Below are 17,668 nucleotides of genomic sequence, written 5' to 3'. Positions count from 1 at the left end.
GAAGAAGTTCACGGCATTAAATAGTGAAAGAAAGCGCTAAATACATCGTTTGTTTCTTTGTTTCTTTGTTTGGTTCTACTAAAGACAAAAAAAATAACTACACAAACACACCAGGCCCCAAAAACACAAGCAACACACACACACACTCTACGAACCAGCGAGGGGAGGAAATACACTAAAAAAAGAATAAAATTAACAAAAGGGGATCCTAAACACACACACTATTTAAGAACTCAAAGATTTTCTGTTTTAACAAGTTTTCTGACTAAACTTATCTGAAAGTCGCCAGGAGCTCTGCAATCCAGCTGTCTCTTCTAAGAGCGGCAAACTAGATCTGAGGTCAATCAGAGTTGGCAGGGGATTATGGGTAAGGGGAGGAGCTAGGAGCTCGGATCCATAAGCTGTAAAATAAGTTGCCGGCTCGGATCCGAAGTTGGATCCAGGACCCAAAGGTTTCTGACAAATGAAGTCCCTACTTCAGATTAGTTTTTTATTCAGACATGTCTAAGGGTCAGCTCCCAGTGTTCTTTCCTGTCTCTCTGATGAATCTGGGCATCTTGGTGCAATATAGCAATTGCCTCATATACACAGACAACCATCTCCTCCTACCACCCAACACTACAGCCTGTAAGAAATGCACTTATCTAGCCAAACTGGAGGTAAAGCTCTCTCCAACTAAGACTGAACTTGACAGTCAAGAGGAGAAGGTAAACACTTGCACCACACCACACTCATCACGTAGTCCCACTAAACCTGCACCACCAAACTCCACACACAGAAACACAAAACCATTCATGGAGGCTCTCAATAATAATCTGCCCAAGAAACAGAGACCTCCAAAGCAGAAATGCAAGAAACCTCCACCCCCCCAACACAACCCAAATGACAAATAGCCCACAGACTCAGTGTGCCACTCAACTACAGCCTATAAGGCAAAACAACTTACCCAACACACTAGTCATAGGTGACTCTGTAGTCAGGCACACTCATGTCCCACTCACCAGGCTAAACAAGGAGAAGGTTACTGTCAGCTGCCTGTCAGGTGCTAGGATCCACCACATAACTCATGCACTCAAGCCACTCCACAACAAGTACAAATATGATTCTATCATTGTCCATATTGGTGTGAATGACCTGAGACATACCTCCCTGGACTACATGAAGAGAGACATGGAAGAGCTCTCCGATCGTGTAGCCCAGGCAGGTATGACCCTAGCCCTGAGTAGCATCCTGCAATTGCCCGGAATGATACCACAGTACAAGGACAAAATGATTGACTTCAACAATTGGCTAAGCTTCTGGTGTCATTCTAAGGGGATCCAGTATCTGTCTGCCTAGGACAACATGATCAACAGACCACAATGCTTTGCCAAAGATGGCCTGCACCTGTCACCCCTGAGATTCTGGATACTGGCTATGCCTCTTGCCGCCCCTATAGTGCCTTTTTTAGGCAAGGTTCAAATGACAAATTCACCACCATAACAGGAAAAAGCAAGCAAAAACAGAGGGTAACGCTGCTCAATGCTAGAAGTCTAAACCTCAAAATGCACTCCCTCAAAACACTCCTTAAAATGGAAAACATCGATATCTGTGCAGTGACTGAGACCTGGTTCAAGGCTCCAGAGAGCACCCCTGCATTAACAGGCTATAACTCATACCACACTTTTCGGCCATCTAACCTGGACCAGAACACCAAAGGTGGAGGTGTGTCCATATTCATTAAGGATATCCACACCTCCAAGCTAGTTGCTCAGCATAATGCATCCAAGGTTATCTAAGTGCAACTAACTCTGGGCAAAACTGCAATCCAAAGTGTAGCTTGCTACAAATCCCCCACCATGCCCCAGGATTCCCACTCCTCTTTTCTTGATATACTGGAAAATATTAGGGTTCAACCAAACACCCTAATAATGGGTGATTTCAACTACCCACCATTAACTGGGAAAACTACTCATGTACCAACTCCTTTGACCAACGCATTCTGGAATCCAATGCACTGGATCAACTTATCTGCACCCCCACTAAGGGCAACAATATCCTAGACCTAGTCATTACCAGCATGAGTGACTGCTGTTCCACACCTGAAGCCAACTCCTCATTGGTCAGATCCAAACATAAGCTAATCACCCTAGATATCCACATCCCGCCCCCCCCCATTAAGGAAACCATGGTAAAGAATTCTCCAAAGCCAACTTCATGCTTCTTAAGACAGAAGTGGTGAACTTCATGACACCCATGCAGATGGACAATACAGTTACAACTGCTGAATCCTACACAAATGCACTCTATAAGCACAGACATGAGTGCATGGATCATGCTATCCCAAACAGAACCAACACGCTATCCTCCAAAAAAAGGAAGCCAATCTGGTGGTCCCTGCCATAAACAAACTCAACAACAGGAAGAAACTGTTGCAAAAGAGAGTAAAATCCCATGAGTGGAGGAGCTCCCTGGTCAGCCTCAGTAAGAAGCTGAGATCCCTTATAAGATCCTCCAAAGCTAGTTACGAAAACAAAATCACCGATTCTAGGAACAACCACAATGCATTCTATAGCTATGCCAAGAATCTCAATGGCAACACCCAGATCTGCTCTGAGTTACAGCACAATGACACAAAAATTACAGAACCAACTGATATTGCCAACATCTTGGCAGATAGGTTCAGTGCTAACTTTACCCCCCTAAAGGGCCCAAATCAATACAGAAAGAATGTAGAGTCCCTGTAATCACAACTTCACAGGTAAAAGCTGCACTCTCTAAAGCCAAAAACACAGCATCCATGGGACTGGACAACATTCCAGGCTGTGTTTTACATGAACTTCAGAACAAACTGACTCCCCACCTAAGCACCATGTTCAGTCATAGCCTCACATCAGGCTTTGTGCCCACTGAATGGCGCACAGCAACAGTTATCCCACTCCACAAGGGTGGAGCCACCACTGATCCCAGGAACTACCGCCCTATTACCCTGATGAGCCTGGTCTGTAAGGCCATGGAACGTATCATCATGGAACTCATAAACAAAGACATTGGCAACCTCCAAACTCTGGACCCCACCCAGTTCAGGTTTGTGAAAGGCAGATCATGCCTCCTCAACCTGATCGACTTCTTTGAGGTAGTCACCAAAGCCATAGACAAGGGTAAGGTGGTTCACACAGCCTATCTTGACCTCACCAAGGCTTTCGACACCATCCCCGATTCTGGAATTATAGCTAAACTCACTAAACTAGGTATAAATCCCTATGTCACAAGATGGGTTGCTAAATGGCTCACTGACAGAACCCACACTGTAAAAGTTGCAGACTCCAAATCTGACTTCAAACCAGTGACAGGTGGAGTACCACAGGGTTCAGTCCTGGGACCTCTCCTGTTTGGTATCTACTTCTCTGAAGTACAGGCTAACACAGATGGCCTTTGGCTAATTAAGTTCACAGATGACTGCAAACTAGGAGCCATAGTCAAGTCCCCAAATGATGTGGACATCCTACAGAAGGGCCTCACTAAAACAGATGCCTGGTGTCAGAGCCATGGTCTCAAGGGCAATGCCAAAAAGTGCATTGCCATCCCCTTTGGTAAAAACTCTCAATCCCCAGTTCAAACAGCACAGTCTCTAGTATTAGCTGTGAAAAAAGTGATTTTCATATAAGTTCTACAGTCTGAGAAGATTACATTGCAGTTCCAAAAAATGGCTTTAGTAAAAACTATTTTCTGTACTGAAAAACTGTGTTGGCTTAATAATCAGAAATACCAACAACCATGTGTGTTGTTATGCAATTGTGGTGTAACCCTCTTGCCCTAAGAATCAGAGATCTCAAAGAGAGGTCCACATCATAGGAGGTACAGATGGCTTTACTTCCACATGGAGAATATGGGGGTGGAAGGTTATGCCTTACAAAAGGACACTGCTGTCCATTTTATTTTTAAATTAGCCTTCTGTAAGAAGGCAAGTTTTAATACATTTATTTCAGTGAAGTGAGACTCCGTCTCAATAAATACAAAAAGTTATGGTGCTTCTTCAAAATCGGTGAATGCCATATCCTGCACAACTTCCAAATGTCTAATCTTAGCATACGGTGTTTTAATAGAGGCAAGAGAACACTGCTCCCTACACTAGTCCTTACCACAGCACTGAACAGGTGTCTTGCAAATAAACAGTAATGCAGTTTAGCATTGTAGTACCTACAGTTCAGACCACAGATAAAGAGAATCACAAAGAACAAGTGCACAAGGTAAACCTCAGCAGTGATTTGGGTCTCGTGAGCCCATGGTGTAACCAGCATCATTTCATGTGACCCATGAGCCCATGGTGTAACCAGCATCATTTCATGTGACCTATGAGTCCATGGTGTAACCAGCATCATTTCATGTGACCCATGAGCCCATGGTGTAACCAGCATCATTTCATGTGACCCATGAGCCCATGGTGTAACCAGCATCATTTCATGTGACCTATGAGTCCATGGTGTAACCAGCATCATTTCATGTGACCCATGAGTGCATGGTGTAACCAGCATCATTTCATGTGACCCATGAGTGCATGGTGTAACCAGCATCATTTCATGTGACCCATGAGCCCATGGTGTAACCAGCATCATTTCATGTAATCCAAGAGTCCATGGCATAACCAGCATCATTTCATGTGACCCATGAGTGCATGGTGTAACCAGCATCATTTCATGTGACCCATGAGTGCATGGCATAACCAGCATCATTTCATGTGACCTATGAGTCCATGGCATGATCAGAATCATTTCATGTGACCCACGAGTCCATGGTGTAACCAGCATCATTTCATGTGACCCATGAGTGCATGGTGTAACCAGCATCATTTCATGTGACCCATGAGTGCATGGTGTAACCAGCAAAATGTAATGTAACCCATGAGTACATGGCATAGCCAGCATCATTTCATGTGACCTATGAGTCCATGGTGTAACCAGCATCATTTCATTTGACCCATGAGTACATGGCATAACCAGCATCATTTCATGTGACCTATGAGTCCATGGCATGATCAGCATCATTTCATGTGACCCACGAGTGCATGGTGTAACCAGCATCATTTCATGTAACCCAAGAGTCCATGGCGTAATCAGCATCATTTCATGTAACCCAAGAGTCCATAGTGTAACAAGCATCATTTTATGGGAGCCAAGATTGCATGGTGTAACCAGAATGAGTTTAGCAGTGCAGCAATTGAAACAATGGCATGACTGTATTCTATTTTTTGGATGCCTGCATGCTCTCATTGTCAGTTGTGACAGTTTCCCTGGGTTGGTACTACCCCTAAGTAGTATCCAACACTGCCTATCATTCCCACTGCCATACTGTTCATTAAAGCCACACAAGTAAGTAGTTAAACTCCTGATTTTAACTGCTTGAATTGAAATCTCACCATTCATTATCAAAATATAGCTAGGCCAAAGGGAAATTTGGCATTCAAATGTGTATATATTTTTGTTTGTTTGTTAATGCTAAATAATCTCAACAACATGAACAACTGTAACTTATACACACAATTAAAGTTATTTACAAAATATTTTCAATATTTCCTTACTGCAGTTTGCATCATAAGTAGCCATTAAACATTTTTTGCTTAGGATTTTCTTGCTTCACTCAGTTTACAATCACATGTATTTTGCACAACAACACATTACATCTAAGATGGGACTGACCACAATAAAAGTTTCAAAAGACATTAATAATAAAGTGTTAAAATTAAAATGTTCACATCTGACTCACTTTTTAATTGAAAATGAAAACAGCGGCAATGGCAATCTGATATTCCGATCCTGCTCAAAATCTTGCCTTCTTGTTTCTTTCTCTCTCTCCTGCTATCTCTCTCCACAGTTTATTTTTCTATCATCTCCATCTTTTTATTGTTTTGTTAAACATGCAACATGTTTGAACACATACAAATATTTTTTTTTTTAAAACAAGTTTATTGTTTTTAACATACAAGACAATATCATAACAATTTTATACAAGTAATTAAAATAGGTATGATTATAACATTCAACAAAACAACCAAAGTATTTACAAAGACATCCACTACAATCAGATCAATTAATTAAACTAAAATACCATGTTATTGAAGTCAAGATTTGTTTAACAAGTTTTGTAAATTATCCCATACAATATAATAAGACGTTTTTCTATTAGTTCTTAACTTCACTGTATTCAATTCCATATGGCACACTATATTCATAACATTTTTAAATTCATTGAACGAAGGAGGTGTATCTGAAATCCAATTTCTGGTTATTATTTTTCTAGCCACTGCTAGGATAGACCATAACAAGGGAAGCTTAACCTTTTTAACACTTTGAGGTACAGGTGTGTTGAATAATATAAGAGATTTAGAAATAATAAAATTATCTGTAAAAAGAGCCTGCAAAAATTCATTAATTGACTTCCAATATTCTTTCAATTTTATACAGTCATAAAACATATGAGCCCAGTCTGCATTAATTTCTATATTACATCTTTTACATAGATTATCTTTATTATTTATTTTATTCATCAAAGGTGTATAAAAGGATCTATGTAAAAATTTCCATGTAAAAAGTCTCCAGACAATGGAAGACGTAGTTTTATAGGCAGATTCCAATATATATTGTTTATCTTGTTGATTTGGTGGATCACCATTAATGGAAATGAAATAATTCCAGTAGGTATCTACACTATAAAAAGTTTCTTGTCTGATAATTTTATGTATGTATGAAAGTTTACCTTTATCAGAAACTTTATGTTGTAAATTTGATATCAAGTAATCAATCAATGTTGGGACAGATTCTTTAACTGTTATAAACATTAGATCTATTTTATCAATGAGATATTGCCTAAAGGTCTGGACCTCTAACCAGCAAGTTTCTCTTAGATCAAATTCTTGTTTTAAGAAATCTAGATTTTTAACTTTATTATCAGATATCAACTGATACCAGTACTTTAGATCATTATCTGTAGTTAAATGAGTTCCTTCAGAAGTGGATGACAAAAGCATACCCCGAGTATACATCATAGGGAATATAATAAAATTCCATTCTTTATATCTAGGATGCATGGATATAAAGTTACAATAGCTAATAATAATGTTTAATGGGTAGCTAACTATATGTTTAGGTGTAATAGGTGAGGTACAAAATTCTTTTAGTAACCATAACATGGAGTTATTTACAATCATATTTTTATGTGTTAAAGAGATTTTCATGAAGTGAATACTAATTATCTCCCAGTAATCTTTCCATTTTGCAACATATGACTGATCTATTAATAAAGTAATAACTTTTATAATAGAAGAGATAGTATATAAATTGAAGTCTGGAAAAGAAATACCCCCTTGAGACCAACTATTAGTATGTTTCTTTAAAGCAATCCTAGGTCTATTAGGTGCCCATAGGAAATTTAACATTAGTGTATTCAATTTCTTGATAATTATTTTTGTAGGTGGAAGTATTATTGATTGTATTAAGTATAATATCTTGGGAAAATTATCATTTTAATAATTGTAAGTCTCTCTTCCATAGTAAAAAACATATTATTCCAGGTATTAAGGAGATTTTGTATATTAAGAAGACAGGCATTATAATTATTATGTATAATAGATTTAATATCTTTAGATAATATTATACCTAAATAAGTTATCTGACCTGAATTGGGTACATATTTAGTAAAATCATTAATGAGAACATTTTTTCGTGCATATATAGGTAGTATTTTAGTTTTTTCTTCATTGAATATTAAACCAGAAATACTTTTAAAATTTATCATTTTATCAAACAGAGGCTGCATAGAAGAATTAGATCCTGCTGATGTAATTAGAACATCATCTGCAAAGAGTTGAATTTTAGATGTTGTATTTTCATCTATTTCAAATCCTCTATGTCCGTACTGTTTCTGATCAAATTAGCCCAAGGCTCCATTATTAAAGTGAATAATAGTGGAGAGAGTGGACACCCTTGATTTGTACCTTTAAAAATTGGTATTTTTTGTGAGACATATGTTCCTATCTTAATATAAGCCAATGTTCCTCTGTATAAATGCTCAATTAGATTTACAAATGCTTCTGAGAAGTTTGTGCACTTCAGTAAGGTAAACAGGTAGCCCCAACTTACTGAATCAAACGCTGAGCTTATATCAAGACTAATAAGAGTTAAATCTTTCTTTTTCCTATTTGCAAAATCAATTAATGTTAGAGTTCTCCTTATGTTATCAAAAGTATTTCTATTTACAATGAAGCCTGTCAAATCTATATCTATAATGCCAGGAATGATTGTCTTCAATCTATCAGCAAAAATACTCATAAACATTTTATAATCAACATTAAGTAATGAGATGGGTCGATATGAAGTACATCTAGTTGGATCTTTATTAGGTTTTAAGATTGGCGAAATAAATGTATATTGCCAAGATGGGGGGGTTATTAATTCATTTTGGGCCAAAATAAAAACCTTATGTATTAATGAGTATGTACTTTTATAAAGGATTTTATATATCTCTGGTATAATACCATCATTACCTGGTGCTTTGTTTGATTTAAGTTTGTTTATTTGTGTAACAACCTCTGTATATGAAATACTTTTATCCAATAGTTTAATCTGTTGTTTATTAAGTTTTTTATTCATGTTTGTGGTTATAAATTCCCTTATTTTATCTTTAGATTCCATGTTAATGTTATTATGATTAATTTTGTAAAAGTGATTTCTAAATTCATCTAGTATTTCTGGTAGACTAGAAACATTCTTCTTTTTCCTTAGAGAAAAGATTTCTTTGATATGATTTTGCTTATTTAACCTTTTTGTTTTGTTTTTAAGTCTATGTAAGTATTTGGGGCTTATTGAGTAAGACAAAAACTTGTATTTCTCTAAAGTTATTTTAACTTTATGAGTTAAAATTTATTTGTATTTCTCATTTAGTTTGTTTATTTCTTCAATGACTTTCTTATCCATAATATTTTCTTTATTATTATGTTTATAAGAATCTAGTTTACTTTGAATATCTAACAATTCCTTATCCCAAGATTTCCTTTTATTATTATACCATCTGATACTTTGTCCATATAAATATGATTTTAAAGCATCCCATACATAAACAATGGAAACTTTAGGAGTATTATTTATATCTAGAAAATGTTGTACTTCTGAAAGTATATATTATTTATAGTCTTTTAATTGAGTTAAGTATGCTGGTATTCTTTTGATCTGAACATTGTGAGTATTTTTTATCATGAACTCAAAAACAATTGAATTATGATCAGATATAGGACATGAAATGATTTTAGAGTTAATTAATTCTGTTACCATCTGGTTAGAAATAAAGACTCTATCTATTTTTGAATAAGTTTTGTACCTGTTAGAAAAAAATGTATATGGTAATGATTTTGAATCTATCTGATTATTAATATCATTTAAATGATAAGAATTAGCAAAATCCTTAAATGTTTTGCATTAGATGTAATTTTCCTTTTTCCTATAGTGGTAGTGTCATTTTCATGTAATATACAATTAAAGTCACCAGCTAAAATAATATCTCCTGTAGAGAATGATATGATCTTATCAAGATGGTATTTCACTGTATTAATACCAATTCCAGGTATCCAATATATATTGATTAATGTATAAGTCTTCCCATTAATTTGTATTGTAACCGTACAAAACATTCCTTTATCATCTTGATAAGACTTAATAGTTTTAGGAATGGGCATACTTTTATTCCATAAAATAGCTACTCCTCTTTTTTTCTGAGTGTGCTCTGAACTAACCAATACTGTATATTTGTTTGTGGCTAGTTTATCAATATCTTTTTTCAAGAGATGTGTTTCTTGTAGGAAGACTAAATTGGCCTTATGTAAATTAATGTATCATATTACGCTTGCCCTTTTACACGGATTATTCAGTCCATTAATGTTTAAAGAAATTCCTTTTAGAGAAGTAATTTGGCAATTTTAAAACAGAAAACTTATGATTAAAATAACAATTAACAAAATAAGTAATATTATACCTCCTCCTTTAGGTGTACCTTTAGATATAGCTGTATTTATTGAGTCTCTTATGAGATTTTGTATAAGATTTAATTTTGTTTGTAGTGACAATGAGCTTACAAAGTGTATTGTGGATGTCAGAACTATATACATACAACAGTGAACAAGAAAAAATAATGTAAGGATTAAACCTTGCACCCAGCCTGGAGTTAAAAACTCCAACTTAGAGTAGTACATACTACTCAAGTTAACCCCCTACCCTAAGCAGCAGTACCTCAGCTACCACCTTATCAATTTAATACTTGTTATATTTAACTTAAATTAATAACTTTCAATTAGATTATCTGGTAAGACAAAACTACACATTTAATAAAACAGCATCATATATACTAAGAGAAACCATTTTTTTTAAAATTATTCATACTACTATATACATCTATTTAATATAATACATTTATATTCAAATAGCATTCAAATAAACTTGATATTAGGAACCAAGAAGAGAGAGAGAAATAAAAGAGAGAGAGGAAGAGAGTGAAAGAGAAAAAAAAAAAAAGGAAGGGCATATCTTCACATTAATTTATTCAAAGTTTATAAAAATAAGTTCTAATGTTCAATTAAATCAATAACTTTGGCTAATATGATTCATACATTACATATATTAAGATGTATCTATATTCTGTCATGTAAATGCAGTTAACAGCTTCCAAAAGACTTTAAATTACTTGTATCAGAGCTTTTTTTCTTATACTTATTATTGTCAGTAGAATAAAATATTATATTTATAGGTATTGCTATAAATCATACTGCATAGTTAAGCAAGTTCTCAAAGACACTTGCTTTATTGTGAAGAAAGCCATCAGTGTTTTGTATATCTAAGCTGCTGCTTTAAAATATGTCAGATGACAACTTCTTCCAGAATAGAGTCATAAAGTTATTTATGCTTGTCAATCATATAAATCAAATGAATCATAGCAGTGTATAAGTTTAAATCATAGGTTTTTTACATACATTAATAAGCTGCAGTCAAGTGAACTTTCAAAAACACTTGCATAAAAGTTTCACTTTCTATGCCTTCTAAAAAATTACATTTGCTTACTATGAGAAACTTCATCATTCAAAATCATTATAACTTACATATTTTATAAATTATAACATAAATAACTAAGTAATTATATAAAATAACTCACATTTAAATGATAAAGAGTTCATATTCCATCGCAGAGTCGCATTTGCAGCAGTTCTACTTCCTGGTTGAGTGTTCTTCATGAATCTGCGATGTGTCAGCGTGAATTCTGGGGTCAAAGTTCAAATTGACTGCTTTCAGCTTCTCTGCGTGAGTTCTGAGTGTTGAAGCTTTTAAAACAACTCGAGGACACTGTTCACGAGGTAACCCACATCCCAAATTGTCTCCCTTAAGATTTTGGCGGGAATTTTGTTAAAACAAGTGACTGACATTCATTTAGCAGTATAAGTGAAGCTAAACACAGCAAAAGCTTCCCCAAGCATTTTACAAGTTATTACAGCCTCTATGAAAGTGAAACTAAGCCCAAAGTTATTAATATGTGATCGAACAGATTATTTTTGCCCTAATTCAATTTTTATACAAATCTTATTATTTACTGTACCTGTATGATCAAAAGAATGTCAATATATTAATATGAAAGAGAATAAAGAGAAAGAACAGAGAAAAGAAAAAGAGAAAGTAGGAAATAAGAGAGAGCAAAGCATAGATAAAAAAATGTAAAAGGAAGCTATAAAAAGTATTTACAGTGGAATATTACTTGCTGTTTATATTAATAAAGATGGAAATGAAACATACTATTTACTATCATTTAGTTCTAATTATTATTGATTAAAGCATGACATATTATTTGTGAATAAGCATAAGCAATATAATCAAGAAAGTATCATTAGCAATAGCATTTAAACAGCATATAAACTTTTTACAAGGAATAAATAAATTATCATCCCATTTATCATATTCTCATCACATTTCTCTCTCTGCCCTTCCCCACCCCTTACCCACTGCGTAATCTAAATAGAATGTTATTGTTTAAAATAAAAAAAAGAAGAGAAGAGAGAAGAAAGAAGAAGAAAAAAGAGAAAAAAAATGTATCAAGTTACTGACCTTAATTCTCTTTGTCAGAAAGAGAAACATATTGAATGATAGCTTGTTATTAGTTCCTCAGATATTTTGATTGCTTATGAGACAAAACAGCTCTTTGTACACAGAAAATAATTTTGATTAAATCTTTTTCAGAATATTTGTGGCTTTCTGAAAATGCAGAAACTATATTTAAAAAGATTAATAATGAAGAAAATTAAAGTGAGAGAAAAAAAAAGAACATGTCATTTGTCTTTTAGTCTCTTCTTCTTCTCTGAAGTCTTCTACGAAGTTTCAGTTACCAACCTCTTTAATGAAGGACTAGCCCATTCCATTTCCTCTATTTTATCCAGAATCTTATTTTTTTTGATAAACAGCAATGCAGAGTCTAAGTCATCTAAGTCATCAAAGATTTTAGGACCATCAGGAAGGAAGATTTTTAGCTTGGCAGGAAACAGAAGGTAGGTTTTAAACTGTGCTTTTTTAAGCTCCTTTATTAATGGCAGAAAGACTTTTCTTTTAGTAATTACCAAGGGAGAATAGTCATTATCAAAACGCACAGTTGTCTCATTAATTTTAACAGGAGCTTTAGCCCAAGCAGATTTAAGAACCATTTCTTTATCAGAAGATGATAGAAATCTAACTATAACTGATCTAGGATACTTTTTGTTAGAGTTAGTATTAGCTATAGATCTATGGGCTCTTTCGATACCAAAAGAGAATGCTTCTGGTAAGTCTAAAGTTTTAGGGAGCCATGTTGTTAAAAAAGAAGTAATATTGTTACCTTCAATATTTTCTGGCAGTCCAAAAATCCTAATGTTATTGTGCCTAGATCTATTTTCCAGGTCATCAAGCTTTGTTTGTAGATGTGTATTTTGTTTCAGCAAAAACTCAATGTTAATTTCCTCTTCTTGGATTCTATTTTCCATGTCATTTACAGTCTCTTCTATGCTTGTCATCTGGATCTTCTGTTGTTGCAAGTCTATATGTAACAAGTCTATTTGTTTTGTAGTTTTTTCTATGAAGGTATCAATTTTAGTATCCAGTTTATCCATCTTGGCAGTAAGTTGCTGGATTGTAGTTATCAGAGACTGAAGTTCTTTCTTGATGCTGGAGTCTTGAGAATTTGTCTTACTGGAACTCATTTCAGACAGAGAAACTGACAGGAAAATTTCCAAAGTGATTTCTGACAGGAATATTGTTAATATTTCCTTTCTTTTTTAGATATAGTTCAAGAAATATATAAAACAAACATATTTAGAAAGAAAATTACTTCATAAATTAATTTTTTAAGTAATTAATTCCTGTCAGTGCAGTGAAATTGGTGGAGCTGAAGAAATCTGCTGCTATCCTGTGTTCATCCTTGGCCACGCCCCCCACATACAAATATTTTTGATTAATACTTTTGTTATGCATTCTTCAGGTACCTACTGCACATTAAAAAGACTCCCCACCCACCCAGTCACTAGAATCTTTTGACTTGGAAAAATTTAACAGCAAATTAGATTATATACTATTGTGAGACTGTGGCATCTTTGATCATTTCCCCTACTGTGATGTGCAATTATAATTTGCATATGTAGTCGACAATTCCCTGCAAAAGAAGTTTAAAAATGCAATAGCAAGTTTTGGAATTCAGTGTTACTACAGCAGAATCCCAGTTTAATTTTCAAAGTATTAGGACTTGCAGTATCTGGTCCTAAACTTCTTATAGGGAGACATTTTCTTCTGTGTATTATTATTTACATAATGATCAGTACCAGTTTGCACGGCAGCATTTGCTCATGACAAATTGTAGAAACAAGATGGTAAAAATCAAATAACGTCACGCACTGGGTGATGCACTTTTTCTTCATAATGTATACATCAGACTATCTACCAATGATACTTGTTGACATAATTCCCTCTTTTCAGGCCAACCATCATAAGCTGATTGGAAAGGCTAGCTAATCAGATCCCTACAGTGGTAGAAATCTCATCCCAACTCTGAATTGGGATATTCTTTGTGGATAGAACAACCAGACTATTAAAGGGGATGGTCAACAAAGAGGCGAGGACCTGACTGGAGATAGAAAGCCATGATATCTTCACAGATAATTCAGAACATATTTTTGTTTTATGTAAAAAACTTAATTTTTACTTACAATAGCCTGAAGACTGACAGTGACATTTATCATAAAGTGTTTGAGTATGGATTTGCTTTCGTCCCAAATTTGTCCTCCAATATTTTAGTTGAACTGTGGCCTTATACAAGAAAACTAAATTTAGGGTTAATGTTTTATAAATAAATTGATGGCACAAACAAGGATAAAGCATCATCATTAAGTCACATGAACATTTGTATTTTTTCTTGAATCCCATCATCAGTATTTTTAAAAAATTACGTAAAACCGATATTAGGGAGAATTTTAATGAAAGCAGACAAAGTTTGGGGGAGGCTGGTTATCATGAACACCCCAGATTGTGTAAGCAAATTGTTTTTGATTTTAAACGATACTTGTTTTAAAGGAACATTGACATTGTTTCAAAAATATGGGTCTGTAATACCAAATCACAAAGGAGGTATATACTTTTTTTAAGTGGACTGACTTATTGCACCTATAATTTTTTGGGATTCCTAAGTTACATAGAAATGTTGTGAACCCGCCCATACAACCAGCTGTGAAATCAGGAGGTTATAGGACACAAAATTAAAGCTGTTTAAAGAGCAGTTTCACATTTATTGAAATATAGTTATATTAAAATAATGCTGCATAACTCAAGAAAATTATATGCAAATTAAAAAAAAATAGTTGTGGAGTTAGGTACTCCAGAAGATTCATTAACCGTTCTTCAGTACCATTTCATAGTAAACAAAGGTGGCACCAATGGCTGCCCTATCTGAATAAGGAAAATATTCACCATCAACCAATGTATAATCATTGTAAAGTATTGAAAATATTCTCCTTCAACCTATGTATAATCATTGTAAAGCACTGAAAATATTCACCCTCAACCTATGTATAATCATTGTAAAGCACTGAAAATATTCACCCTCAATCTATGTATAATCATTGTAAAGCACTGAAAATATTCACCCTCAATCTATGTATAATCGTTGTAAAGCACTGAAAATATTCACCCTCAATCTATGTATAATCGTTGTAAAGCACTGAAAATATTCACCCTCAACCTAGGTATAATCATTGCAAAGACTCTTTCCAAAAAAATGCACTACTATATTAACATCCATCCTTCATAATGATTTATAGTACAACTTTGTTTCTACAGATAGTATTGATGTACTTACTTGTGTGACCCATACTACAGCAATAACATGGTTTAATGACATTTTTGACACAATGTAATTTTCTGTCAGTTTGCATGCAAACATATTAGGACAGTTTTATGAAACAGTGCTTTACAATGATCATATATATTTTGAGAACCTTATGTTTGTGGATAAAATGTGTCTTTGTAGACCTATAGTAAAATATATTTTGATTAAATTTGCTGATATAAAAATATAAAGTAAATATGGAAAAAACGGAGCACAACATGGTGAAGCATAGTAGATGCAAACTCATATTCTGTTTACAATGTATTAAACAAAGTTATATAATCTTAATATAATCGTCTGTGTATCAAATAATACTGCAGCTTCACAGAGATAAGTCCTTGACCCATGCATTTTCATGCTGTCTACGAGCATGCAGCTAACCTTTGTGTTTCCCTTTTTTCTCCTTTTTGGCACTTCCTGTTTGAGAGCTGGTAGCTGCTGCTTTTGCTTTTTTGTTAGACTTTGGTGCTTGTGCTTCTGTTACCAGCTTTACGTCCTCCTGTTCTGCCTCCTGTACTGCTTCACAAAATTCATATCAAACAGGAGAGCAAGAGAGAAATACAGACAAAAAAGAAGGTAAATAATAATTTAACAGAGCAAAAACAGAGAGAGAGAATGCAAGCTGAGAATATTAGTTGCAATGTTATTACATGTATTAAAATCTGTGTTATTAAATATGTTTTAAATGGAAATGGATATGCTAGATTAGCTAAAACATTATGCTGTATTTGGGACATGTAAAGCTACAACAAATGACAGTGATCCAACATACGGAGCTCTACATGCAAGAATTGATTCAGACTGCACAGTGATCCGACATATGGAGCTCTACATGCAAGAACTGATACAGACTGCACAGTGATCTGACATACGGAGCTCTACATGCAAGAACTAATTCAGACTGCACAGTGATCCAACATACGGAGCTCTACATGCAAGAACTAATTCAGACTGCATAGCTTTTAAATGCTACAGGTCAGGTTACTAGCTAATATATTAAATAAAGTACTGAAAAAGCCTTGGTCAGTTGTTTTCAATCAAACCATAAGTAAGTAATTATAAATTTCCTTTGCCTCATATACAAGTTACTGATGACAAGGTGCTACAGTAATATCCTTCCCCTATTGCGGCCTATATAACAGCATAAACATCCCATGTGAAAAATCTTTCCTTCCTTCCTGTACTAATAGTCTATGAAAAAAAGGCAACATAGCATTGGTGACATCTAACATCACAACGATTTAGTATATGTGCTAGTACTGAGTGATCACTCCCTGGAACATTTCCTGAGCATCTATGCAATACTGGATACAATCATAATGTTTGAAAGTTTCTGCAGTAAATATTGTCTTGAAATAGGGAAAATTCCAATGTTCTGTGATTCATGAAGTTTTAAATATCATTATTCATGAAAAGTATGTCTTTAATAATGTCAAAACTAGGAAACTGATACTGCTTTAGTATATTTACTTTTACCAGAGTAACTGGATAGGATCCACAGAACAAGAATAAATTGTTTGCAATGTTCTGATAAATAACCAAATATTTGTATACTTGGTGCTACTAGTTTTGAATCATTAATTAATGTGTATATATCTATATATATATATATATATATATATCTATATATATATATATATATATATATATATATATAAGTGCAACTGTGATGTTTTGTCTCTAGACTTTCCAAACTTAACACATGACATGGAAAGCCGCATTTAAATCAACTACACAGTTTTCTCTTTAAAAATGACACATTTATACATATTTAAAATGAGATAGCCTATGATACTATATACTAATTTAGAAGCCATCCTTTATTAAAGGTCACAGAAATGTCAGGAACGATCACTGACTCATGAACTATGTTTTCTACATTGACTGTCATTTTCATATAGCGCTGTTTTATCTTGTTATTCTCAAGACATCTAGAGACATTTGGTTAAGGGAATCATATTTGTGGAAAAATTCAGGGCGCACTTATTAAAGGGTCATGAGAAATGCTATCAGGCAGATGTTTGCAAACATAACAAGTTTTACTAAAGTGGGCAGCCAAGTGTCAAATTCAAGCATGAACAATACATATGTATATATAAATATGGTTTACTACTACAATTCCGAAACTCACTTGTTCGACTAATGACTTACTCAGAAAAAAAACACTGAAAATACAAACATCGTGTACACAAAACAACAAAAGTGGCAATGTCGATAGGTCGATATTCAACATTATTGACATTACACATCTTACCTTGATTTC

At 34.3% G+C, this 17,668-nt stretch overlaps 1 protein-coding gene across 5 annotated transcripts in view; it reads right to left on the bottom strand.

Annotated features, from left to right (window-relative positions):
• Window positions 1–17,668, bottom strand: part of TUB (TUB bipartite transcription factor) — a 1,349,284-nt gene that overhangs the window by 463,230 nt on the left and 868,386 nt on the right. For 3 of the 5 annotated variants that reach the window (XM_044082798.1, XM_044082803.1, XM_044082800.1), the window contains exon 4: window positions 15,787–15,924. The exons of 1 other annotated variant lie outside the window; for it this stretch is intronic. In XM_044082798.1, the coding sequence (XP_043938733.1) occupies window positions 15,787–15,924 (138 nt within the window). The remainder of the gene's footprint in view (window positions 1–15,786; window positions 15,925–17,668) is intronic. One more of the 5 variants, XM_044082799.1, reaches the window with a different exon arrangement.

This window comes from Protopterus annectens, chromosome 9.part0, assembly GCF_019279795.1.
Source record: "Protopterus annectens isolate FY-2018-M chromosome 9.part0, PAN1.0, whole genome shotgun sequence".
NCBI lineage: Eukaryota > Metazoa > Chordata > Ceratodontiformes > Protopteridae > Protopterus > Protopterus annectens.
Note: the sequence above shows the minus strand (reverse complement) of the source record. Positions and strands in the feature narration are given on the sequence as shown.